Here is a 27,723-nt window from a genome sequence, read left to right on the forward strand (position 1 = left end):
GGGAAGCGCAGGAGTCTGAGAGGAATTGCCCTTCTCCACAGGGGCATTAGGCACTGGATTGGAGGGTGGGTTGGAGGGGCCTCTGGTATCCACTGGCCTAGCATCCACCCCTCTGCCAGGCACAGGATGCCTGTTTACTTCCATTGTATTTTTTACATTTATTTCTGAGTCAGGAAGTCAGACTTAGGAGATTTATTTTTTTGTCCTTTAATGAGTTCACCACCTAGTAGAAATGAAATTGTGGCTTCTTGTGGATGGATTTTTGCATGTAAAGCAGTGGTTTTAAAACTTTATTTTTACCTTTTATTAACTTATTTGTATTCATGTTGTGTATGCACTGAGGGTGCATTGGTTTTTGTTTTTTTAATGAACTATCTCTATGTTCCCATCTCTATAGCCCAATTTGGTGGGCCACAAACATTTTTACTCTTATCATTGCTGCCAAACTATAGGTCACATAGGTGTTTAAGGATGTCTAGATCCACAGATTGGCAGGAAGCCTGTTGCAGGGACCTGGGTGCGTTGGCTTTTTAAAACAGGGTCTCTCACTGAACTTGGTGTCCACCCACTGGGTAGGTTAGTTAGCCAATGAGCTCTAAGATCTGTCTAGAGGCACAGACATGTGTCAGGAGCCTTGTCCTTGGCTGCACAGCTTACACTACCCACTGAGCAGCACCAGGCTCCCTAGATCAATATTTAATTAAGCAGATTGCTTAAAGCGATGCATGAGGAATATTGTTACTTTACCTTTTTTTCTTGTGAGGTGAAGAGGAACCCGGGAGGAAATTCATTAGCTAGTAATGTATCAAGTTCGTTTCACCTCAGTGAGAAGCCAGGCGCGCGCACACGGCATCAGGGTATCAGAAGCATTTCTCAGGCACAGACTGTTGGTTAACACCCTCGGATGCTTCTGATTTCTCATCCTTAGAATACACAAAAGGACTTCACATTCAAGGCATTTAAAAATAGCTCAATGTTAAGGAGATGTAGAGTGTTATCAGCTGTGCTTTTTGTCCGTAATTAGTGTGTTACTGTGGAAGTGTAATGACTTTGGTAATGATACTACTCATGGTAAAAGTTCAGATGTTAAAATCTGAACTACAACTGGATGACACATTTCAAATGACTCAGAGAGGATTCCAGCATCCCTAGCAGGCTGTGCTCATCTCTTCTCGTCCACCTTCTCCCTCAGTGGCTTGTGAGTGTGCTGACAGAGGAGTCTGTCCTAAATGTTCCATCTGTCCCCTCTCCGAAGACCTGAAGCATGCTCACCATTTCCTGTGCTGCTTGGCAGGCCGCCGCGAAGGGACGTCACCGTTCTCTCCCTAGAGATGGCTCGGGATTCTGCAGAACTTGCTTCGGACTATCAGTTTTGGCTGCAGAAGCTTTCTGTCTGGGAACAGGCCTCCTGTAAGGAAACCCAGCAGGACACCTGTCTTCACCTGTTCCGGTTCCAGGAGTTCCTGAAGCAGATGTATGAGACCTTGAAAGAGATGGTAAGTGTCCTGTGACATTAGGGACTCCTCAAGCAAGAATGCTCCTTAGAGTAGTTAGGAACTTGTGTGACTGACTTGACTGGACTTAGATAGATTATTGGCAGGTGCTGCAAACAAGAGCTGTTTTCATACCTTCTGAGGCTGCCTGGCCAAGAAAGCTCTTTATATTAATTAACTAATAATCCATCCATTCATTCCTGCAGTGTTTGGAATTGAGCCCAGGGCCTTCCACATGTTAGGCAAGCCTATCATAAAACTACCCTAAACCCAAGCAAGTTGTTTTTAGATTACAGGGCTTGGATTCTTTTTGTAGGTAGCAAGTGGGGTTTGTTCTTGTGTTCCTCAAACTCTCCAGGGTTTGTTGGGCTGTTTGCCTTTCCCTCAGCTCTGCTTTCAAGGAGGTGCTGCTAAGAGATACTAAGTGTTGATGCCTCACTGCTGAGATGGTAAGATCTCCTCTAACAAACATTTTAAGAGGCCCTTTCAAAAAAAGTTTTGAGTATCTTACATAATTTGTTGTTTATATTCCCATTTATCTCCCTATTGACATTAAATTGCTTATGTTTACTGTGTTAGATGTTTTTGTTTGTTTCTTTTTTGAGATAGGGTTTCTCTGTGTAGCTGTGGCTGTCCTGGTACTTGCTGTGTAGACCAGACTGTCTTCGAACTCACAGAGATCCACCTGCCTCTGCCTCCTGAGTACTGGAGTTAAAGGTGTGGGCTACCGCTTTCCAGCCGAGGGCCATGTTTTCATGCTATAAAGTGTTTCATAAGTTTTTTTAATATTTTATTTTTAAATATGAAATGAAAGTAATTGTTAACATATGTACTTTTATGTAATGCTTTGTTCATCAAAGAAGCAAATGAGAAATTTGAAGAACACATTTCTATAGATTATTCTGTAGATGAGTTCTGTATGTTATTTTGTGATAACGAGTTCATATGTCTTTAGAAATTAGAAGGAAAGGCTATGTGGAACAAGTGGTACTAATTTTGAAACTTTTTTGCTTATTTATTTTTAAGTAAGACTTCTGTAACCTGACCTTAATGTGGTCTCAGAAAGTCCTGGCCCAGCCCTGGCACTGGGACCATGGTGAGGAACTAACTGCTGTATCACGGGGTTGTAAGGGACACAGAGGTCCTTGTGCCCATGGAGCATTAAGGAAATCAGGGGTGTTAAACATGCAGGAGCCTCCCCTCGGTGCAGGAGACAGAATGCCTGCTTTCCTGAGTAGAGACCTGGAAGTGGGTATTGTTAATGATCTGTTGACCTTATGGCTAACTGTGGTGACAAACGTTGCCCGTCTTTTACCGTGTAGCCAGAGCTCATCAGAATGCTTATGCCAGACTCCCCCTCCTTGGCTCTCAGTTAACAGGGCTTTATGGCCCTGTGACATCTATGCTGTCTTGGTCAAAGAGCCCACCCTCGTGGTCACGTGTCTTTGTAAAGGAGTTTCTAAGTAGTCACACTTCATTGTGCACCTGGAATTCGAATGGTTGTCATCCGGAAACTTGGAATGGGAATGGTTATTTCCTGGAAACTGTTCCCCAAATTGTACTGTTTTAAATATGCTAACACAGATAGCCTGGCATCAGACTCCCCAGATCTGGTCCAGGCTGACAAAAAATCAATCTGAATGGAGATTTCACTGCCTGCCTGGGTACCGGCAATGTCCCCTCCGTTAGGTGTTTTGGCTTCCCTGCACATGAGCTTGCGTGCTCTTCTTCTGAACATTGTGGACGGTAGAAGAGAGGGGAATGACCTGGTTGTGCTGCAACACTGCACTTTTGTTTGTTTCTAAGCTGTTTCCTGTTTGGTGAATATTTTTTTTTATCATCTCAGAGGTTGTATGTAATATGATGTCACTTAGCGTGTAGTAATCATGGCTGTAACACATGAAGATACAAAACTTCATGCCTCAGCCACTTTCCTTCCTTTAGAAGTTAGAGTTCTCATTTTGTTAAACCCTCGAAGAGCTAAATGAGGAGTCTTTCTTATACTAAATAAAATTTGTATTTCTAAGATATAGGGTTACATGGTTGTTAATTGCCAGTGCTGCTCTCTTGCACAGAGTGCTGTGTTAAGTGACATAGTCTTCCCTAGTTGGGCAATCCCAACACTTGGGAGGCACAGTCAGGCAGATCTCTGTGAGGTTTAGGCCAGCATGTGAGTCCAGAACAGCCAGGACTATGTAGGAGACCCTGTCTCAAATGACAACAAAGAAATAGTCTTTTCTGATTATTAAATGTGGGTAAAACACAGTAAATTTTCTGACAAAATTGAAATGACCTAACTGTGCCATATGGAGTTTCTAGGGATGAAGTACAAATTAAGCTTTGATTTCTTACTTAGAGCCTTTCTCTAATTTCTCCCTGTGCACTTTCTAAAATAAGATATACAGGAGCACTCAGGCTCCCCTGAGGAATTTTGTTGCTCAGTTGGGTTGCATAGTGCATTTTAACTATCAAAACATGTGGTTGTTGTTTTTACAGGATTCTAATGCAATCCTGGAAATGTTCCCCACAATTGGTCAACTGTTGGCAAAGACTTGTTGGAATCCTCTCATCTTAGCGTATGGTAAGAGCCTCAACGCACAGACACCTAATGACAGTTTCACTCTCTGTACTCCAGCAAAGCCCAGGGTGTAAATTGTAACCTCTTCTCATGTTCCCATGGGGTGGCTCACCATGTGTGTGCCCCTTCCTGGGCTTCCGTGTGTTCCAGGCTGACAGACACACATGCACAAGCAGACTCTTGCACGTGGAATTGTACAGTAGGGAGGAAACACTTCATGATTTAAACACCGGCTTTTGTCTCTAATCACGTTCACCACTTCGTTTTAAATTCTCCACAGTTAGACTTGATGCTAATGATACATAGGTAATCGTTTCACAGATCCAAGGTTGAGGGGATTTGGAGATTCTGTAGGGGCAGTGGTTCTTGACTTGCACCTATCTGGTCTTGCTCTCAGCTTCCTATTCCTCTGGTGTAGCACGCCATGCCATTGCGGTGGCACTGTTGCCAGCCGTCTGAAGGCCAGTGTGGTCTGTGTTCTGCATTCCATCCCCTTTGCCTCCTAGACCTCCTGGAAGCAGGCGTGCCGAGGCTGGGTTGGGGTCTCTTCATATCCCTATGGCCTCCAGCACCTTCCTTTCCATAGCACTTCTTCTGCTGCCTGAGGCCCTGCCCAGGAGCAGGGTTAGTTCTCTTTGTGGTCCTCAAGCCTGGTAGAGGCTGCCCAAGAGCCGGTCTGTACAGGAGCCGCCCAAGGTCTAACACTAATTACATAGTAACATGGCGTGAGAACGAAACAAAGGTTCCATTTTCCTTTAGTGTTTGGAAGAAGTGCGTGATTCTCACCTATCCTGTGAGAGCTGTGTGTGGGGGGGGGGCCCTGGGGTCTCTGAGCACACACCTGTGCTCCCACCTTTGTGTCTCTGTGCCTTCCTGTTCTTTGTCTTCCTCTTCCCTCCCAGTCAAGTTGTTGATTTTAAATGGAAAGCTAGTGAGCCAGAGCTGGGTTTTTTTTTTTTTTTTTTTTTTTTTTTTTTAACCTTCCAAAGCCACTGTGTGCTCTTCCGAGTTTATATACTGTGTAGCCAGGCCGGTTTCTGAGTATCTTTGAGTAGAACTACACTTGTGTACATACCTGTGTGTATTTAAGTATAACACACAGATGTGCACACATACACCTGCATAGACAGGATGCACATGTGCACAGTTAAGTGCATCCATGCAAGGCTTTATTTGTCCATGCAGTTCAGAGTCACCATGCTGTTTTAAGTATTAACAGCTTACTCTGGCTTCCTGGCTCCTGGCGTGCCATGACCGTGACTGTTGAGGGGATTGCAGTTAACAGGACAGTAAAAGTATACTTGGGGTGCTGCGGTGAGCAGCCTGGGCTGCATGGTAAGACCCCGTGACCCTCAAGATAACCAAAGGAAAACAGACCCCGAACAACCTAACAGCAAAGTCAGAACCCACACCTTGAGGCATAAAGTACATATCTGCTTAATGGAAGAGTCATTGGGTCAGGGTGAGGAAAGAGGAAGGACCTGGAGATGAAGGGTGACCTCCTCAGTGACGCTGCTCTGTGCACGCACACACCGCCTCTCCTGTAATGCGAGGCAGATTCAGGCTGAGAACAAGACCCCCTCCCCCACCCCCATCCTCACTTTGAACATCTTCCTGTAACAGTAACCACAGCCTAGCAGCTTGAAATAATCTTTGTCATCAGAAAGTTGCTGTTTTGTCCCTGTAAACCAAGGGTTAAAGTGTATAGAGTGCAGCCTTCTCTTGGAGTTTCAAGAGGCCAGAACGTGAAGTATTAGGCGTGGTGGGACATTTCATTTTCCTTTCACTCATGGTTAGAATTCTAACTTCTGCCGAGATGTGCTGGTGAGTTCCAGTGGATCCTAGGCGGTTTCCTGTTACCGCTGAAGTGCAGTGATACGGAATGCCCAGTCCCAGCCTTTGGCCTCCGGGGAGGAAGCTCCCTGATGCCATTCCCTGAATGGAGTACTCGTGGCCCTCACGTAGCCAGCAGTGGCTTATTTATATCTGTGAACCGTCTGCCATAGCTCTTCTGAGCAGAGATTGGGAGGATGTCCTTAGATCTTTTTTTTCCTACTTATGAGAGAAAAATACACACTTGAACTGTTGTATAGAATTACTCTGCACCCTGGAGGGGGGCATCCCTCTTTTGATTCCTTGGTGTTTTAAGCTCTGTAAACAACATTTTCCTCCCTCCCTGTTTGAAATTGCTTCCTAGTCCATCATATCATCCTTTACTCCATAGTAAAGCGTATTATTGGGATTCCGTGAATTAGTATTTACACCGGGTCATGCACAGCAGTCACCTTTCACTCAGAGGTATCGGTTTGGCCTAAAGAATTACTTGAAAGTTACAAGTCTAGAAATTAATGTGTGTCAGGTAAGACTGTACCTACCTCCTGCTGCTTTATTTAATCTTATAGGAAAAGAAATGAATGTTGCTCAGAATGACCCTGTCGTGTTTATTCAGTTATTAGTTACCTGTGAAAGCATAAGTTTAATGATTGTCACTGGAGGAAAAATAAGCCTAAAAATCATGAGGGAACGGGTGTGCTCAGCAAATGTAGAAGAGATTTACTGTAGTTTGTCCTGTCCTTGAGCTTTTGATAGCAAAGCCATTGGCAGCACTGTTAGCTGCAGGAGGCTGGAAGGTGAACTCTGGGTGTCTTTGAGGATGCTGCAGGGACTGGGTATGTCTGTGTCTCTCCATCAAAGGGTCTGCCTTACTTGGGTTATGTCTGTTTTCTCTCTCTCTCTCGCAGGGTCTGCATTACCATGTAGCTTGTATCCTTACAGCTTCAGTACGGCTTTAATGTTTGTTTACTAGTTGTGCTGTAAGTTTCTACCCGGAACAGATTTGACCAACAGAAACAGATAGTAGTTATTGTGCTTTAAAAAGACTGAAATTACTGATGTTTGAAATGTGAAATTAGAAACATCTTGAAGAGCCCAGCCCTTTCCGTCATTCTTATTTGGCTTTGAAAACTGCTGCTGTTTCAGAAAAGAGTTTACCACACAAGAGCTGGACAGTGAGCTGAACCCACAAGAAGTAAAGCCAAAGCCGAGCTTGGTGCTTTGAGGTTTTCCAAAGCATGTTCTTAAGGGTTTTCCCTATTTGATACAATCTACTCATTTTAGTTTTATTTTCTGCAGATGAAAGCCAAAAATTTCTGATATGGTGCTTATGTTGTTTGATGAACAAAGAACCACGGACCCCTGGAGAATCGCAACTTAACTCCTGGATCCGGGTAAGAGAGTAAAGCTCCACCTGCCTTGCTTTGACTTAAGTTGATTATTTAAAGCCCTACACCCCGCTACTTTCCCCTTCATTGGCTCAAATTTGTGATGTTTTAAGGCAGCGGTTCTCAACCCGTGGGTGGCCACCCCTTTGGGGGTTGCATATCAGATACTTACATTATGATTCATAACAGTAGCAAAATTAGTTGTGAAATATCAACAAGATAATTTTATGGTTGGGCGTCACCACAACATGAGGGACTGTATTAAGGGGCTGCTGCATTAGGAAGGTTGGGAACCGCTGCTCTGCAATGTTGAGGTTGGAACCGCTGCTCTGCAGTGTTGAGGTTGGGAATTGCTGCTCTGCAGTGTTGAGGTTGGAAATTGCTGCTCTTCAGTGTTGTGGTTGGAATTGCTGCTCTGCAGTGTCGAGGTGGGGATCTGCTGCTCTTCAGTGTTGAGGTTGGGAACTGCTGCTCTGCAGTGTTGAGGTTGGAACTGCTGCTCTGCAGTGTTGAGGTGGGGATCCGCTGCTCTGCAGTGTTGCCTTTCACCGTTAGGTGATTGCTGAGTGTAACCTATTCAGATTTCAACTTCCTTGGTTATAAATTCCCCAAGTACTGCTCCTGCTGAACCACTTCGTGCTGGGCAGATTTGAAAATACTTTTAATGACTGGGTTTTCTTCCAGCTATTGCTGCAAGCACTGTTCTCCCCGCCAGCCTAGTTTAAGTCCTTACAGTTTTCCTTCAAGAATGGCTCTGCTTCTCAGAGTCTCTTCTGTAGTGAGCATGAGTTTAAAAGTTCCTATGGAACCCGCCCTGTTCTGGTGTCCCAGAGTTGATGCCTTGGCCATTGCTGCTCATGCTTTCAAAGTCATTAGTTACGACGACAGCTGTGCAGCGAGATGACAGCTTCCTGTTTTTCCTGTGTCTGGAATGGCAGGCACAAGTTGGAGAACCTGATCTAGCTGACTACTTTGGCTCCTTTCTGTTTCCCCCAGCAGGTGCCAGAGCCTGTGGACCTGCTTATACAATGCCGTCAAACTCATCGTGGTTCCCATTGGCCATTTAGGGCTATGAGCTTGCTCTGGCAGACTGGCACATAGGGTTTGGTACATGGGTGGTTAGTGATACCATCACCATTACTGCTTTTTATATGTCCTTTGTTTGGACAAAATTAGTAACAGATGATAGATACGGTGATAGATACGGTATTGTGGTTTTTGTTAGATTGGAGGAAGAGAAAGAAGACAAGGAGTTGAAAGGATAGGACAAAGGGAAGAGATGAATACAGAATTTAGTTTGAAGGAAAATTCATGTAAGGAGCTAGAGGAAGGAAGTGATAAATGGTGATAAAGGGGGAAAGCTATAGAAATAGAACAATACCTACTTTTTTTTTTTTTTACATATCTATCCCAGTTTCCTCTCCCTCCCTCCCTCACATGCACCCTGACCACCCTCCTCTCCCACCCACTCCCCACTCCACAGGTAGGGTGATGCCATCCAGGAGGGATCATCTAAATCTGTCAAGTCATTTGTAGTAGGAACAAGGACTTCTCTCCTGCCTCTAGGTTAAGGGATTGATTATCCCTCCATGGGGGATGTGCCCGCAAGGTCCTTTTGTGCACCAGGAATACATCCTGGTTCCACTGTCTGAGGTCCCTTAGACTGCTCAGGCCTTCTAGCTGAGACCCATATTCAGGGAGGCCTGAGTCAGTCCTATGCTGGATTCCCAGCTATCAGTCTGGGAGGAGCCTGTTAGCTCCTCCTTGTTCAGGTCAGCTGTCTCTATGTGTTTCTGCAACCTGGTCTTGTCCTCTCCCTCTGCATCTGGATTCCAGTTCTACTCAGTGTTTAGTTGTGGGTGTTTGCTTCTGTTTCCAACAGGTACTAGATGAGGGCTCCATGATGGTGGATAAGTTAGTTGTTGATCTAATTATCAGGGAAGGGCATTTATGGTAGCCTTTCCACTGTTGCTCAAATTGTTAGTTGGGGTCAGTCTTGTAGGTCTCTGGACATTTCTTTAGGTTCAGTTTTCTCTTCAACCCTATAATGGCTCCATCTTCATTGGTATCTCTCTCTCTCTCTCTCTCTCTCTCTCTTTCTCTTTCTCTCTCTCTCTCTCTATCTCATCTATTCCTCCCCTGACTCAATCTTCCTAGTCCCACGTGCTTTCCACTCCTCCCCTTCTCTTTCTCCTAGTCCCCTCTCCACTCACTGCCCTCCCCACTCCCCCTGTGCTCTGGAGAACTTGTCCCTTCCCCCTTCTGTGAGGGACCTTATATGAATCTCTTAGAATCCTCCTTGTATGCTAGTTCCTCTGCGATGTGAATTATAGGCTGGTGATCCTTTGCTCTAGGTCTAAATAAAATCCATATATGAGCGAGTACATACGATGTGATGGGAGATGTCATTCTGCAAATATGTTTCTCTTATTGGTTAATGAATAAAGCACTGTTGGCCAATAGGAAAGCAAGATAGGTGGGACTAGGAGACGAGGAGAGAGGAAGTAGTAAGGAGGGTCAGCATGGAGAGTCTGGAGAGAGCAGGATGCCAGCTCCTCTCTGGTAAAATGAGACCACGTGGAAATACTTAGATTAATAGAAATGGGTTAATAATTAAGACAGAGCTAGCCGATAAGAAACTAGTAACTGGCCAACAGCATTATATTTAATACAGAGTCTCTGTGTGTTAATTGGGGCTGGCGCCGTGGTGGGTCCAGGCTGGCAGAAAAACCTTACTCGTAACAATATGGCACCAACTTCTGACACCAGATATTGATGTTTATTAAGGATCTGGATAAACAATTAGGCCGAACAGATGTTTATTCAGGGAGAAATAACTCACGACATAGACAGGTGAACATCAGCAGGTTCCTGCTCCCGAGGATGCCTCAGGAAGTGCTCCTGTCCCCATGCTGCCAACAAGAGAGGGTGTCGCCCCCCTCCCCCCTCCCTCCTCATCCCCCCTCCTCAGACTCCACCCCCAGTGGACGTGGTCGGTGTCACAGAAGGAGACAAAGTGAATATCCCACTACAACCATGTTCCTCTTTTTGTGACTGGGTTACTTCATTCAGGATGGTTTCTTCAAGTGCCATCCACTTGCCTGCGAATTTCAAGATTCCATTGTTTTTTTTCTGCAGAGTAGTATTCCATTGTGTAGATGTGCCAAATCTTCTTTATCCATTCTTCAATTGAGGGGCATCTAGGTTGCTTCCAGGTTCTTGCTATTACAAATAGTGCTGCTATGAACATAGTTGAACAGATGTCTTTGTTGCATGGATGTGGATCATTTGGGTATTTGCCTAAGAGGGGGATTGCCGGGTCCTGTGGTAAACTGATTCCCATTTTCCTGAGGAACCGCCATGCTGATCTCCAAAATGGCTGTGCGAGTTTGCACTTCCACCAGCAGTGGAGGAGTGTTCCCCTTTCTCCACATCCTCCCCAGCATAAGTTGTCATTGGTGTTTCTAATTTTAGCCATTCTGGCAGGAGTAAGATGGTATCTCAAAGTTGTCTTGATTTGCATTTCCCTGATAGCTAAGATGGTGAGCACTTTCTTAGGTGTCTTTCAGCCTTTTTGATTTCCTCTATTGAGAATTCTCTATTCAGTTCTGTGCCCCATTTTTTAATAGGGTTATTTGGTGTTTTGTTGACTAGTTTCTTGAGTTCTATGTATATTTTGGAGATCAGCCCTTTGTCAGATGTATAATTGGTGAAAATGTTTTCCCAGTCTGTGGGCTGCCGTTTGGCCTTGTCAACTGTGTCCTTTGCCTGACAGAACCTTCTAAATTTGAGGAGGTCCCATTTATTAATTGTTGATCTCAGACAAAAGACCTAGGATAGCTGAAACTATCCTGTACAATAAAAGAACTTGAGGAGGCATCACCATCCCTGATTTTAAGCTCTCCTACAGAGCTATAGTCCTAAAAACAGCCGATATTGACACTAAAACAGACAGGTAGACCAATGGAATCGAATCGAAAATGCTGATATTAACCCACACACCTACGAACACTGGATTTTTGACAAAACAGCTAAAAGTATACAATGACGGGAGGAAAGCATTTTCAACAAATGGTGCTGGCACAATTGGATGAGGGTGTGTAGAAGACTGCAGATTGACCATGTCTATTGCCACGCATGAAACTCAAGTCCAAATGGATCAAAGACCTCAACATAAATCCAGCCACACTGAACCTCTTAGAAGAGAAAGTGGGAGGTACCCTTGAACAAATTGGTTAGGAGACTGCTTCCTGAACATAAGAATACCTAGTCTTTAATAGAATAATGTGTAGTCTTTAAGTTTTTAATTGTTAGGTTTTATAGAATTTTAAGAACATTTTGTTTTTTGAAGCAGGGTTTCTCTGTGTAGCCCTGCCTATCCTGGGACTCAGTCTGTAGACCATGCTTGAACTCAGAGATCCACCTGCCTCTGTCTCCCAAGTGCTGGGATTAAAGGTGTGTGCCACCACTGCACCACTAGTGTGCAAGTTTATACTGGCTAGCTTTAAGTTCTAAAGTAACCCATCTAATGAAGAATTTCCAGGATGACTGAATTGGCTTTGTATATTTAGCATATGATTTTATTAGCCCTTTAAAATTTTTAGCCTCATATTTTTCTTTTGTGGTCCTTTATTTTTCAGTACCTGGACGGGTACTGAGAGGCACTCAACACTAATGCAAGAGTTCAGACATGGGTTGTCAGTAGGTGCTGGTGGCCCAGAGAGGATGCTTGCTTAGACTTGGAGGTCTGGATGTAATAGCCTCAGAATAAGGAGTCTCCCAAGAACTCAATGTCCAGTCCAGTTGCTGCAACACGCAAGAGGCTTTAATGAACAGGAAACGTTTGCACAAACAGGCTCCCAAGCAAACCAGTAAGCAGAGTTCCTTCAGAGCCTCTGTTCCTGCCCTGACTTCTTTACTGACCAACTCTGACAAGGATGTAACACAAATAACCCTGCTCCTCCTCAAGTGCTTTTGGTCATTGTTTTTTTTTTTTTTTTTTACCACAGCCATGGAGAACAGACCAGAGCACACTGGAGATTGGTGGCTTTCTTTTCTACACATGATGGGCGGAGGGTTAGAGGCTGCCACTGAGAGAGCCAGCAAAGGAGAAAGTTAGAAAGAGTTAAAAACAGTCCTGATCCTCCATGACTCACATCCCTTTGCCCATATTCCATCCTTCTTCACAGTAGACCCTCTTCTGGTCTACGGTTCTGATATGGTAGCATGACGTCATGTCTTATACATTGTATTTGGTGTGACTTGTTGAATTCAAAGGTTCAGGTCTAAGATTAAGTAAACTGTCATATATTAAAAGTGACTTAGGTCAGTAGTTTGTTTTATTTTCATTCATTTGAATGGAATTCTGTTTTTGTAGCTCCAGACAGTGTTGGATTTTTTTTTTTCCTTATATGTTGCTGCTGCTCCAACAGACCACTTCACACACTCACTGCCCAGTAGGAATGAGATTTTTGGGCTGTAGCGATGTGCTTGGGATAACCATTTCAGCTTGTTTTATGGTTGTGCTGACTTTTATTTAAATAGGACTTTGAGTTAGCTTGGTTCACAGATTATTGACCTTTTTTGCCCCCATCCTCCTTTTTATCCCTCCTCCTTTGTGTTCTCAGTTGAAGTAAAGGGAGTTTTTATGTTTATGTATTACAGATATATTTTGCCAAGGATAGGTTCACTGAATTTTTATCTGAATTGCCCTGGTCAGATTCCTTGGTACATTTATGACTATCCTGAAAACTAGGTTGAAATACTAAAGGCTGTGTTGTGTTAGACCCTAAGTTAACCTGTAAGCCCCATATGCCCAACAACTAAGTAACATCCTAGGATTCTGGGAATTGTAGTTCTTGGAAAATAACAACAAAGCCTCATGGGAAAGTTCTGGTAGCCTATGGGTTTTGTCCATATAAACCTAGCAACACTTGCCTTGGGGCCACTCACCTGGAAAGTTTCCAGGTGATTGTCCTGACCAAATTGTATCTTGGTCAGTATTTAACATTTTAATAAAAGCTTGCTTTAATTTGGCCAAAATGGTAGAACTATTTTTTTTTTCTGGATTTGAGGATTAACAGTGGAAGGTGTTTCCTAGTATGGAGCCATTGTTGAAGAGTGTGGATGTTTGTACTGCATGTGGTTGCACAGGTGCTATATCTCTTTTGAAGTTCAGTGGCTTCCAGACTGCATTTATCTATCTTGAGGAAGCCCCCCCCCCCCACAGCAAGGCATTGTGAGTTGGTGACTGTCACTGCCTTGCTTGTCCCAACAGAGAGTGTTATACTATGTCTTTGTTTGACTGTAGTTAATACTGACAATGTTGGAGTTTTATAAATGAACTGATAAGTCAGTTTTCTGTTTCCATTGACTTGTTGATAGTTACTCAAATTTCTTGATTCTAACTTTGCCTTTTATGCATAAATTGCTATGAACATCATTTGAAATTTCTGTGTAGTCATTTAATTTATTTAATCTTTGATAAACTTTGAGGACTAAAATTGTTGCATATGTAAGTAGCTCCCAAATGGTTTGCAGTTTCACCAGTGATATTTGGGACTCTGGTAATTCTGCTGTTCCTCAGTACCTAGTGTTGTAAGTCTGCCTATGTCTTAGTCATTCTTATGTTCATAGGACTTCCTGCTTGACCTGAGTTTTCCTATAGTTTGACATTGAACCCTCTCGTCATAATCTTCTGTCTTTTGCATGTGTGTTTTCAAGGATTTTGTCCATTTGATATCATTGACTTCACAAGGCACAGGAGTGCCTTTTATACTTCAGGGTATTGCTGCTCTGCCACGCTAGTGGTTTCTGTTACAAGTTGTTTTCCCGACAGCCTGGTCCCAGAGCCGTGTCAGCCCCAAATAACACACAGATACGCTGTATGAGATATAAAGCTGTTGGCCTGTTACTAGTGTTTCATATTGGCTAGCCTTAAATATTAACCCATTTCCATCAATGTAAGTATTTCCACGCGATCTTATCCTACTCAAGAGAGGGTTCAGAGTTCTGCTCTCTTGGTCCTACATTTTGAATCTCCTCCTACCTCTTCCCAAATCCTCCTTGTCTCTTAGTCCCGCTTATCTTGCTTTCCTATTGGCCAACAGTGCTTTATTCATTAACCAATAAGAGAAACATACTTATGGAATGGCATCCCCCTTCAGTCTTCATTTTCCTTGTCTTAGTGATGACCTGGGAGTGCCTTAGGTAAGCCAGACATGGAGGTCCACATTCTGCCCCCTTGTCAGGCCACCCTGCAGCCCAGGGACTGTGGTGAGCAGTGGTAGGCTCTGGTCTAGGACTGCACCTTGACCAGAACTGCCTACTTTTGCATCCATTTAAACATTAACCCTAGGTCAGGACCTAGAAGATAGACTTGTGTAACTAGAAGTTTCTCTCCTGCTGCAAGTCCCTTAATAATAATTACAAACTGGCCTATTAGCTCAGACTTATTATTAACTAGCTCTTATAACTTAAACCAACCCATTTCCTTTATTCTCTATTTTATCACCTCACATCTTGCTTCCCCTGAGACTGTTGGCGTCTTTCCAACTCTGACTTCTTTCTCCCTGTATCTTTGTTTGGATTTCCCGCCTGGCTCTATCCTGCCTGCCTATTGGCCAAATCAGCTTCTTGATTAACCAATGGTAATAAGACATAGTCACAGCATACAGAAGGGCATTCCACATCAGACTTGTTAGAGACTTGGGCGTCAATATGCCCACCCAGAATCAGTCTTCCCGTGTGACTCACTATGGTGTGTTTAGTTGGGATATTGAGACATGCGGTCAAGGCCCTGCTTGTCAGGGCTGCCAAGGTCACGGCTCTGATTTGACTTTCCATCAACATTTCTTCAGCACCTTAATCTGCATCAGACTATTCTTTGTTTGCTTTTTGTTTTGTTTTGTTTTTAGATACTGTCTCTCCTAAAGTTCTGGTTCTTTCTCATCTGTGTTTTTTGTGGTGATAATCTTACGTGTCTCAGTAATACTTGTTCAGGGTCTTCTATGCCATTTCTGGCTTGTTCTTTTGGCTTGTGGGCCATACCTTATGGCTAGACATATGTGCTGCTGTTTACCAGTGGCAAGCTGTTGTGATTGTGATCCAGGAAGGATCTGACAGTGCTGTTTTCTTTTATAGGGTTGGTGGTACTGTCTTGGCATGCATTTATGTTTTGTAGATTGGTATGGGGGGTCGGTGTCTCTGCAACCACCAAGGCCAGCAGAGTAACGATTTGCATGAGACAAGAAGGCAGCTAGGTTCAATACAAGTCAGTAACTGGTGTTGGTTCAAACTTTGAGAGTCTGACAACAGGCAGTGCATTTTAGGCATATTTAAGCACAGCACAACTTGTTGAAAAATTTCCTGGTGAAAAATTAACCCAGTCCTCTGTACAAAATAAAGCTTAAGACATGACTGCATCAAAACTCTTTGTAAAGTACATGTTAACATCTTTCATAAAGATGGGTTTGACAGATTGACGACATGTTCCGTCTTCTGTAAAGATAGGTCTTATAGATTGAGGAAAACAAGTCGATGATGAGGGTCTAGGGGATGATCTGGTGTGGTCTTGATCCAAGGTTATCAGGCTACTAGGTGGAAAATAGGTCAGAAATCTCTCTTAAGAGACAATCCTGTTTGTTTAACATTCCTGGTTTTTCTGTTTCTTGTCTGTGGGCACAAGAACCTTTGTGTCCCCTACAGATTGGGTTCATCCCTTCTAGACTTGTATTGACTTTCTCTGAATATAATTTCCCCCTCCTACTAGCATGCATTTCTTTCTCCTGGCCTACTAGTTTCCTGAAGGTGAAGTTCTTGTGTGAGCTCTGTACCATAACACAATCCTTTCTAAGCCATCATTATCTGTCCTGGTAGAGTGTCACCCTGCTCAGGCACAGATGATCACTTGAAGGTATATTATCTATCATATTGACTGTATATCTTTTTCTTCTATCCAACTGCCTGTGTCCTCCTATTCTAGCTGTTTGGCTTAGCAAACTGTAGTTTTGATCTGTGTAACTTGGTGAAATTCTGTGTTCTGTTTGCATGACTCTCCCTGCTCCCTCGTTCTTAGGGTACTTTCAACCGTAAGACTGAGAGATCATCGTCTGGTACTACCTGCTGGTACTTAGGTACCCCCCCCCCACTCCCTTGCTAGGTTGGAAATATATATATATATATATATATATATATATATATATATATATATAAATAAAGCATTTGAAAACTTTTCAACAAATTAGTAAGACTTGAAGACATTTCCAAGTTGGTTTTGGAGGTCAGTATAGAAATGCTAAGGAGCTACTTGATCTTAGTGAAAATATCTTCAGGTTATGAAGCCCTGCTGTAAATCTGTCCTCCTAGTAAGCAGATCAAAGAAGCTTACAGCATGTATGAACTATCTGAAATATGGTGTCATAGTTGGCATCTGTGAAGATTTTTAGCTAAAAGGAATGTTGGCTACCTAGATCAGGTTTGTAGAGTCTACCCTCTGAGACAGGGTTTGGAGAGATGCCTTGCAGAGATACTCAGCCATTCAAAATGTCTTGCTCCAAACTCCCTCCACGCCCCCCAAGAGAGGGTTTCTCTTTGTGGCCTTGGCTGTCCTAGAACTCACTTTGTAGACCAGGTTGGCCTGGTCTCAAAGACCTGTCCGCTTCACAAATGCTGGATTTAAAGGTGTGCACTACCACACCTGGCTTCATTCAGATCTTAGTCTGCTATGCTACCTTTTTAAAGTTATATACTTTTCAAGATTGTGATCTTCCATCTTTAGTAGAAAATAATTTCACTTCATCGTAGGGCAGCTAGAAAGATAAGTGACTAGAACTGTGCTGCGGCCGCTTGTGTGCTTACAAGTGACTCTGCTGGTGGGAGAAACTCTTCACTGGGCCATTCTTGTGGCGTGATAATGGTAGGATCAATGGCACAGGTTAGAGTCCAGAGAAAACTAAGCCTTAAAATGGGAACATTCCTTGCTTTTTTGGATTAAAGTTTGTTTTTCAGTTTGTAAAACAATGTCAATCTGCTTTCAATGCTAGGAAGATGTCACTAGTAGTAGGTTCTGTGCCTCCCTGGCTACCGCATTCTCTGTTCAAGCTAAGTTTTTTTCCTTCATCGTTGTCTTGCTTTAAAAGTTGATTGACATATGCTAGTTTACAGAGTAGCAGGTTTTATGTTTCTTATGTATGTGTGATGTGTGTGCATGCATTTGCCTATATTGTCTGGCTTTTTTAAAGATAGTTTTACTACAAATTGGTTTTTATAATAAATAACATGCAATGTATTTTTTTTTATCTTTTAAAGATTCTATGTAGGCTGCCGTTTGAAGATCATAACTTTAGCATTCACCACAATCCTATACTTGACAGTTGTAAAGACAGTGAAGGGCGCCTCTTGGAGAAACAACACCCTGCTTCCTTAGTGCTATAACACCAGTGCTTGACAGTGGGTGTTAAAAATATCCTTCAGTGAAGTCCAAACCTGCTTCGTTAAGAAACCAAATATAGTTCAGTTGTACCGACACATGCCTTTAATCCCAGAATTTGGGGACAGAAGCTGGTGGATCTCTTTGAGTTCAAGGATAACTTGGTCTGTGTAGTAAGTTCCAGGACAGCCAGGGCTAGCTACATAGTGAGACCCTGTCCTGAAAAACAAAACAAAACAAAGCAAATACACAGGAAAAAAAATAAGTAAATTAAAAATCCCTGTGGCTAAGATGGTACATATTCTGCAGCTTGTCTAACTTGCTGTCCATCCGCTCTGAGACCTGTGTCGTCTTCTTGTGTAGCATGCTTCTCATTTCCAGGTTTTGCTTTGCAAACAGCGTAGCTCTGTGTATGTTGGGACATGTGTCCTGGGGCTTTGAGTACTTGGGTCAGAACTACTGTTAGGAGGTATTGATGCAGGGAAGCAAATGGGTTAGAGATTGTTTGGAAACAATGACTAGTAGAGGGGGCAGGTTGGGGCAGGGCAAGGGAAAGGGACATTTCTAGGTATTAAATTGAGGTTCTGTTTACAGAAATAGGAGCATCCCCAACAGGCAGACTGGCTTAATTTTGTTGTGTTATAATTCATACTCGGCTTTATAAAATCAGGATTCAGTTTTAGACCAGTTTTAGGTTTTGCAGAAAAAGTGAGTAGAAGATACAAAAGTTTTCTGTGTTCTTCTACCTTTACAGAGCCTCTTCTGTAGTCAGACATGCACAGCAGAGTGATGTGTCAGTTACAGTTGATGAGCCAGTATTGTCCTGTGATTACCCAGATGCCATGGTTTACAAAGGGGTTCACACTGGCTGTCCTATAGGCTGAAAAATGACTGACATGTAATGGCTGGTTTTGTGTGACCCAAACTGGAGTCATCAGAGAGGAAAGAGTCTCAGTTGAGAAAGTGCCTCTGTGAGATAGATTTAGCTGTGTGGCATTTTCTCATTTAGTGATCTGTAACGAGTACGGTTTTTTTGCCTGCTGCCCGGTCTTGTCCTGCCACTGCGCCAGCCCCAAATAACATACAGAGACTCTGTATTTGATACAATACTGTTGGCCCTGTTACTTGTTTCTTATCGGCTAGCTCTGCCTTAATTATTAACCCATTTCCGCTGATCTATGTATTTCTCTTACCGGGGAGCCGGCGGCATACTGTTTTCTTCAGACTCTCCATCTTGACTCCTCCTTACTACTTCCTATTTCCTCCTTGTCTTCTAGTCCCTCCTATCTTCCTTTTCTATTGGCCAACAGTGCTTTATTATTAACCAGTATGAGAAACATATACAGAATGACATAGAAATGGGTTAATAATTAAAGGCAGAGCTAGCCGATAAGTAACAAGTAACCAGGCCAACAGTATTGTATCAAATACAGAGTCTCAATGCGTTATTTGGGGCTGGCATGGTGGCGGGACAAGACCGGGCGGCGGCAGACAAAAAAACCGTACTCGTTACAGTGATCAGTGAGGGAGGGCCCAGCCCATGGTGGGTGGTACTGCCCCTGGGCTGGTGGTCCTGGGTTCTATAAGAAAGCAGGCCGAGCAAGCCGGGGGAGCAGTCCAGCAAGCAGCACCCTCCATGGCCTCTGCATTAGCTTTTGCCTCCAGGTTCCTGGATTGACTGATTTTCTGTCCTGACTTCCTCCAATGATGGGCCATTATTTGGAAGTGTGGGCCAAATAAACCCTTTCTCCCCAACCTGCTTTTTGGTCATGGTGTTTTTGTCACAGCATTGGAAATTCTAAATAAGACATATGTATATATCATGCCTTCCTGACAAATAACTTGACCTGCTACTCCCTCCCTCTACTCCAGGCCAAGAATTAGATTCAGTTAGATGTGGTTATTTCCCTTAGCATGCAACAAAATGCCTCTGTGTCTCCATGGTTCCATGGCCAGTTCTGCTTATTATCTTATAGTTTATATGCTTCCCTACTAGAGATTATCGTGGTTGCTTCCAAGCTTGGCAGTTACAGATATAATAGCCATAAGTATCCATATGTAGATGTCTGTGTGGACACCATATGTTCACAAATCCGTTGGGTCAGTATCAAGGAATGTGACAGCTAGATTTTACAGTAAGGATATAGTCAGCTGTGTAAGGAACTTTACCCTGTCTCTCTCAAAGGCCTCATTCTACCTTCACATCCCCCTCCCCCCCTTAGCAAACAAGTGCCCACGCCCATGTCGTCAGTATTCTAAGTAAGGCCTTTTCAGCTGGCACCAAGTCTTGGCCCTTTGTTTGATCTGTATTTCTCTGATTATGCATGATGGGGAGTATCATTCACCTTCTAACATTGTGTTTATCTTCCTCTATGAGGTTCATTAAAATCTTTTATTTTCAGCAGGAGGTTTGCTTTCTTTCTGGTATGTATGTATGTTTGTAGGCATGTATGTGCAAGAGGACGTGCACCTGTGTGCATGTGTGTAGAAGCCCAAGGTCAGTGTTTGGAGTTTTCCTTGATCAGTCTACCCTGCCTGTTGAGTCAGGATCTCTCAGTTGAACCCGAAGTTTGCTTATGTGTCTAGTTTAGCTAATCAGCTTCCTCCATGGTCCTGCGGTTTACCACATACACCAGGCATACTCGTGGGCTTTGGGGATCTGGACTCTGACAGGCACTTTATACTTTGAAGCCCCCTGGGTTGTTGTTATTGTTGAATTCAAGAGTCCAGTGCATACTCTGGTAAACTGCATATATTATCTCTTCTGTAAATATTTTCTAGTTTGGGGCTATTCTCATTTACTTATTATGTCCTTCACAGAGCAGAGAAATTTAGCTTTAATTATATTTATTATGTCGGTTCTTTAATGGTTGGTATCTAAAAGTCATTACTAAGCCAGCGGTTAGAGTTTTCCCATAGGTCCTCATGCAAGTGTTTAATAGAGTTTTTTGTTTGTTTTTATTTAGGCCTGGTACTCATTTAGAGTTAGTTTTTGTGAAGTTTTTTAAACATGTGAATGATGGGCGTAACACACTGGCTCCATGTGCTCCAACAGGCAATTGGGTGCATGCATGATGGTGCATTTTTTTGTGTGGTTGTTTGTCGGATGCTGCTTTGGGTTTGGATTTGTGAAGGATGATGCCAGGCAGAGCTGTGGGCTCCTTTGATTGCCCCAAGATTTAGACTTCTAAGGTTTGGTAGGTTTGCTGTTGTTTAATTCTGTTGTCTATATTTGAGTAATTGGATGCAATGATGAGAGGGAAAAGACCATGACAGTGGGAAATAAAAATCACACCAGTGTGAAGGGCTCGCTCTTGTGGCAAATAACCACAGGTTCAGTGGTCTAAAGTGAGTTTCACTGAGGTAAAAATCTGTGGTCAGCAGGACTGCGTCTGTCTAGACTCTGCCTCCCTTCCCGGCCAATAGACGCCACCTGAATACCTTGGCTTGCTGTCCTGATCTTTGTCTTAAAGCCATCAAATGCTCAGGCTGCTGCTACCACTTTCCTCTCCCACCTGGATGGATATTCAGTACACGCTCCATGTTGTAAAGATTTGCAGATAGAAATTGCACCTGTGACTTGAAGCTCTTTGTGCCAAATAGACTGGATATTATATATGATGGAAGGAAAGTACCAGCTCCTGCGCTAACCACTGATCTCCATGTGTACACTTGACACTCATGCCCACACACATTCACACAAACACGCTGTATGTGTGTATATACAACACACAAGTACATGTTTATATATATGTTAAACAAATAAATAAATCGACATACACATACATTCCTAAAAGTGTTTCAGATTTTATTTGTGTTAAAATTCATGCCGAGTCCTGTATATGAATAAGATGTCTAAAAGCTGGCAAGTTAATCAAGGCTCTGTGATGTTTAGGAGCTTAGTGTGTACCAGTGTGTCTTATGCCTATTCAAGTGTGCATCACAGGGCCCCAAACATCATTTGTCCTTCCTAGGCAGACAGTATACTTCATGGGGGACTTGAGACCTTTGGTTCTGATGGTGACACTATGACAGTCACAGCAAGGGCAGAGTTAGAGAGTAGCAGGTCTTTTTGAGACCAGTGCAATTCTGAGTTGTTTTTCCGAGTCTGTGTCTTGTGGTTTGAGGGTGTTCATGGCCTTTGGGCTATGTTTGGAAGAGAAGGGCTCTCATTCCTTAACCTCAGCATATAGTCTTTGACAGGAGGCTCCTCTACCCCAAGACCGAGGCTCTCCTAGCACAGTCACAGAGATAGATACAAATTTTGTTTGTTTTGATTTTAGGCTTTTCAAAAAGGGCTTTTAAAAAATTTACATGTTTTATTACTTAAGAGGGAATTTATTTAAAAAATACACTGGTCAGCTGTCCTGTCAGCTCCCTTGTATGCCTTCCCAACACAGAGGTTTTCATGTAGCCTGATGTAGATGGAGGATTGGGACTTTCTTACCTGTTTGGGCCCGAGTTGGAATTGTCATCAACACAATTCCACTCCCACCATGGTATTGCTGGTCCTCCAGAGAAGACCTGCTCTGTTCATGGTGAGCAGAGCCAGGTACACATCCTCCCCCAGTGCCTGTCCTCAAGTCCTGGGTGATGCGCTTGGGAAGTATTCTTTAAAGCCACATTACTGTTGTGGTAAAGGAAGTTAGACAAAACGGGAGGCAGACTTCTCTTAGGAGACAAGTCCGAAGGTGAACCAGGAGTGTAGGATTTCCTATCTGCTGTGCCCTTTGATGTCTCCCCAGCCTGCCACATCACTGGTCACAGAAAGGCAAATGTGCTCTCCGTTCACGTTTAACCTTTACCTCAGCTGTCTGTTAAGGGGTTGGGTTGGTTACCTGGGTTGTGTATCTTACAGCGTCCAAAAGGGACTTTGCAGAGATGTACCTTCTTTCCTTAACAGCAGTAGATGTATGTAAAGTTAAATCGTTTTTTTTAAAGTATCCAGTTTTCAAGATTTGTGCACATTAAAAATAACCCGCTATTCCTGTTCCTTTTTTTTTTTTTTCCCCCTTGGTTAGACTGTGTGGGGAACTTGCCACAACACATGCAACAGATTATAAAGGACTGGAAATGTAATGACTGCAGCATGGCGCAGGGCATGCTGGCAGACACTGGAGTGCAATCCTCTTTCATCTTTCATCATCCCCCTGTGGGTGGTCACGGCTGCAGACCTAAGGATTTCTCAGGCCTCTGTTGTGGTTGCTTTACCCTCACAGCTCCCACTTCTGTCTTTTTTTTCTAGAGCCTTCTTTCTCCTTTAGATGTCTGCCTTTGCCTTTCTTTCTTTTTTTTTTTTTTTTTTTAAACCAGGCTAAACCTTCTGAATTGTTGGTGCTTCTTCTTTAAAAGAGAATTTCCCAGCACAAAGTTCAGTCAACCTTGTGGTCATGAGGGGCTGGCAACTCCTTAGTCTCAGCAAATTGGATTTGACACATTTACTTACTTCTTGAAAAACAAAACAAACAAACAAACAAGCAAACCTTAAACTGATCTCTTTGTGCCCTCTAATGCGTGTGAAGCATCTGGAAGGCGGTTTCTTCCTTGTTTAAAACTGTCATCGTTGCTGCCTACTTTGTTCTTTCTTGAGCAGTCTGTTTTTGTTGTTGTTGTTGGTTTTTGAGGCAGGCTGGCCTGGGATTCACCATGCCATTATTACGCATAACTGAATAAGGTAAAGGGAAGGTATAAAAACAGAGTGTCTTGCAAGCTTGTGTATCATTAAGTATAATCCCCAATAAAATCACTGCAAACTATACTTCTATAAACTGACAGATGGACGCATCCTCTGCAATTACAACAACATTGTCAGAAACCAGCAGGAAGAGAAACAATGGTCATATATATGTTTTGAAATGAATCAGTTCCTGTAACGTGTACTGTTTTTCCGCCTGCCGCCGCTGGTCTTGTCCTGCTGCCGCACCAGCCCCAAATAATGCACAGAGACTCTGTATTTGATACAATGCTGTTGGCCCTGTTACTTGTTTCTTATCGGCTAGCTCTGCCTTAATTATTAACCCATTTCTGATGATCTATGTATTTCTCTTACCGGGGAGCCGGCCGGCATTCTGCTTTCTCCAGACTCTCCATCTTGACTCCTCCTTCCTACTTCCTATTTCCTCCTTGTCTCCTAGTCCCTCCTATCTTCCTTTCCTATTGGCCAACAGTTCTTTATTATTAACCAGTATGAGAAACATACAGAATGACATCTCCCATCATCTCCTCTTTTCTGTCTAAATAAAAAGAAGGGTTTTAACCTTAACATAGCAAAATATATTATACAACAGTTATCAAGTAAGAATTACAGTTAACAATATTTAGTCCATTAACATTTAGCAAGATTTGAAGAAAATATTCCATCATCTATCCTATCTTTGTGTGTCTAAAGTCTATGTATCTTATCTTTAATACTAAGGAAAACTATAACCATAACTATCTGTCTTCAACTCCCTCAAAGACCACAGAAGGATAGTATATAAGCTCTAGAAATGACAGAGACAAATCACTGCCTGGTCACCCAAGGTTCTTTTGTAATCTTCCATCTTCAGCCCATAGGCCATAGTGTGTCTAGCAGACTCTTCAGCAACGCAGGAAACTTTAAACTGTCTTCTTGGATTGGCAGTTTATCAGTCACTTTTCTCTGTGTCCTGCATACTGTCTCGCACACTCTTCCATGAAGCAGGAACTCTGTAGCAATGTCCATCTTGAATCAGAAGTCACTTTCCTGTGGGTCCTGCATGTCCAGTTTATACATCACAAGTCAAACAGTCCAGACAAGAGCAGTATCTTGTCCACATGGCTAGTCTTGCCATATTGAAAGCAAACTCCATAACGAGTTTCTTCAATGTTCATCTTCCTTTCTGTTGCAGGTGGTATTGCCAAGAGCAATTATGTCTCACTGTCACGAAAACCCTAAACCATTTTAAATGCCATATTCTGTAGGCCTTTGAAATGTTTGAAGAATGCCTATTCATCTCAAATACATCTCTGTATATCTAGAAAACTTAACTAACTTAACTATATCTGACTATCATAGATACTGTCTATAATCTGTATTGAATTATACATTACATTTCTAAACAATACTTAAACAAGAGGAGAAATATATATATCACAAAATTGACCTTAAATTGTATCAATAAATGAAAATCCATTCCAAAACAAAGTATTCATATCTATACCATAATTCCCTTTTTACCTTTAAAAAGAACTGGCTGTGATCATTAACCATTTATAACCAAGTCCATTTAAATGAAAACAAACATTTATAAACAATATTTGGGAATTTGGGCGTCGTTTTTTCCAAACTACTTCCTGCTGATAGGGGGCACTGTCATGGGAATCTTGGCTGTAGTCTGCAAGGCTGCTTTGTCCAAGCTGTTTTGAATGTTGGATCGCCAGGAACTCTGTTTCAGGGGGCCTGGCTTGATCAAACCACATTAGTCTGGAAGGAATCCACAGCTTTTCATTTTCTGTGGAAACAAAAATAGAAATCCTTTTCCCCAGTAACTTGTCCTTGAACTTAAATTTTTGAGTCAAAGCATTTTTAAAATATATAAATTGAATTAATCCAGCATCATTTCCTTTATCAGTTGTTATTTTCTCAGCAGTCAAACAATGTAGAGACAACACAATAGCATACAGTAACCAGATTCTCTCTGAGCTTTTCATCTTTACGTGCCTTTATTATTACTCTATTTTACTTTTATTTTTTTATTTTTTGACATAGGGTTTCACTGTGTAACTCTTATCTGTCCTGGAATTTACTCTGCATACCAGGTTTACTTTGCCACAGAGATCTGCTTGCCTCTGTCTCCTGAGTGCTGGGATTAAAGGCGTGTGCTACAACACCCAGTTCCTCTTTGTCTCTTTAAAACCATTTTTTTTTTCATGTCTACGTATATTTTAAAACACACTGTAAACCTTTAGAGGTTTTTCTTAATATGAATCTGTCTTTACTGTAAATCTTTATCTTCGTCTAGCCACAAGTCTTTTTATCTGGTAAACAAAAACATTGCTAAAATGAAAGTCATAGCTGTGTCAGCCGCGGTTTACCAAAGATGGTGGCGGGTATTTTTACCGCCAGCACTGAGAGCTGCGCTCACTGCCTTGATCTGCATGCTGCCGGCTTGGAGATGTGGTCACTGCCATTGCCATCTCTCATACACACCAATAAATTGTTAGCTGTGCTTTGTAAAAGCCATGCGGTTTTTTGCTCCTATGCTGAGTCAGGAACCTTCCCTTAAAGGAGCCGCACAAATATCTGCTTGTCTCTTGCAAAGCAGAGTCCAACAGAGAAAAATGCTGATACCAAGAAACCTTGCTTGTCTCTGTTCTTTTGTTTCTAAAATCCTTTTTTTTAAGCTTTTGTTAAATTTTAAGTATAAGTTCTTAGCCACGTTGGGCGCCATTTGTAACGAGTACTGTTTTTCCGCCTGCCGCCGCTGGTCTTGTCCTGCTGCCGCACCAGCCCCAAATAATGCACAGAGACTCTGTATTTGATACAATGCTGTTGGCCCTGTTACTTGTTTCTTATCGGCTAGCTCTGCCTTAATTATTAACCCATTTCTGATGATCTATGTATTTCTCTTACCGGGGAGCCGGCAGCATACTGCTTTCTCCAGACTCTCCATCTTGACTCCTCCTTCCTACTTCCTATTTCCTCCTTGTCTCCTAGTCCCTCCTATCTTCCTTTCCTATTGGCCAACAGTTCTTTATTATTAACCAGTATGAGAAACATACAGAATGACATCTCCCATCAAGTTCCCATACAAAACCCAGTCCCATTAGATGGATTTGGGGGGAGTTTTATTCTTGACCAGGAACAAACCTCAAATGCTCTGGTGATTTCCACTGAAAATAACCTTCCTGGAAGCTCTGTTCTGTTGCCATTGGTTGATTGAGCTTTGCTCCAAGCAACTTCCCCTAAGGTACTCTGGTTCCTACCATGTGCAGCTTGTTAATCATGCCCAAAGCAAGGGCTCAACACTTTGCACCTTCAACTTACCAGTCAGCATGTTCTGATGAGGAAATGTTTAGTGTCCTCTTCCTCTGTTTATTCATGGGTCTCAGGTTTCCCTTAAGACACCAGGGTCAACACTCCTGAAAATGTATCTGAAAGACCTTTAGAGCCTAAGTTAGGCTCCTTGTGTGTGTGGTCCTGGAACGTTCTGCCTGAGGCCCTGGGGAAGACAGCACTCACAGACACTCTGAGACCCCTTCCTGCCTGCCAGGATCTTGTTAGCTTGACCATGCCCTCCTGCAGAGAACCAGGGTACCATGCAGCCAGAGCCCCATTCATAAGAAGGGCCCTGGCCACAGACAGGCACAGCTAGGGAGGAGGCAGGCTTTTCTAGAAAACGAAGCATTGGATATTATATGTGAGTTTAGACACCTGTTCTTGTAGTCACTTTCTGTTCCTGACCAGAGTGTGTAAAGAACACATTAGCTTGTGGTCAGCCATGCTGCCCCCCCCCCCCTGTCCTCTGGTGATGTTTGCAGTTCACACCTGCTCCAGGTGAGAGTACCCACCCTGTGCTGTTTACTGTGGCCGAGGCCCTCTTTACGCTCCCCACTGCACATTATGCACTGCAGGCACAGAGGTCTTTGGGAACCTGAAACTAAAAAAAAAAAAAAAATTGTACAACAGTTGCTCATATTTGTGCTCTGTCAGCAAGTGAGCCTGTAAAGTGTAGAGGGAGATAGCCCACGGGGTGGGGGCTGCTGTCAGTTGCTATCCGTGTCCTTTACATGCGCACATCTCCTTATAAAGGACGGCTGTCCAGAAGAACTGTCAGTGTCCTGTACATTTAATGGAGGACTGTTGCTTTGAGCAGCACTTGATACCGGGGCTCTGGCCCTTCTGCATTTTACATGGCTGGTGACAAGCACTGTTGCTTGCCATCTTCCCTACGTTCTGCCATGCTGAATGTAAGATGGGACGTGGTTTTCGTAAGTACCCCAGGAGCTCACTTGCTGGCAGCTTTAGTGCGGCTAAGTTGG

General features: G+C 43.0%; 1 protein-coding gene across 1 annotated transcript in view; it reads left to right on the forward strand.

Annotated features, from left to right (window-relative positions):
* Positions 1-1,300: 1,300 nt before the first annotated feature.
* Positions 1,301-27,723, forward strand: part of Fancc (FA complementation group C) — a 91,728-nt gene continuing 65,305 nt past the window's right edge. Inside the window, exons 1-3 of the mRNA XM_051194141.1 lie at positions 1,301-1,496; positions 3,990-4,074; positions 7,204-7,298. Of these exons, the coding sequence (XP_051050098.1) occupies positions 1,332-1,496; positions 3,990-4,074; positions 7,204-7,298 (345 nt within the window). The 5' untranslated portion in view covers positions 1,301-1,331. The remainder of the gene's footprint in view (positions 1,497-3,989; positions 4,075-7,203; positions 7,299-27,723) is intronic.

The sequence above is a fragment of the Phodopus roborovskii genome, unplaced genomic scaffold (assembly GCF_943737965.1).
Source record: "Phodopus roborovskii unplaced genomic scaffold, PHOROB, whole genome shotgun sequence".
Taxonomy (NCBI): Eukaryota; Metazoa; Chordata; class Mammalia; order Rodentia; family Cricetidae; genus Phodopus; species Phodopus roborovskii.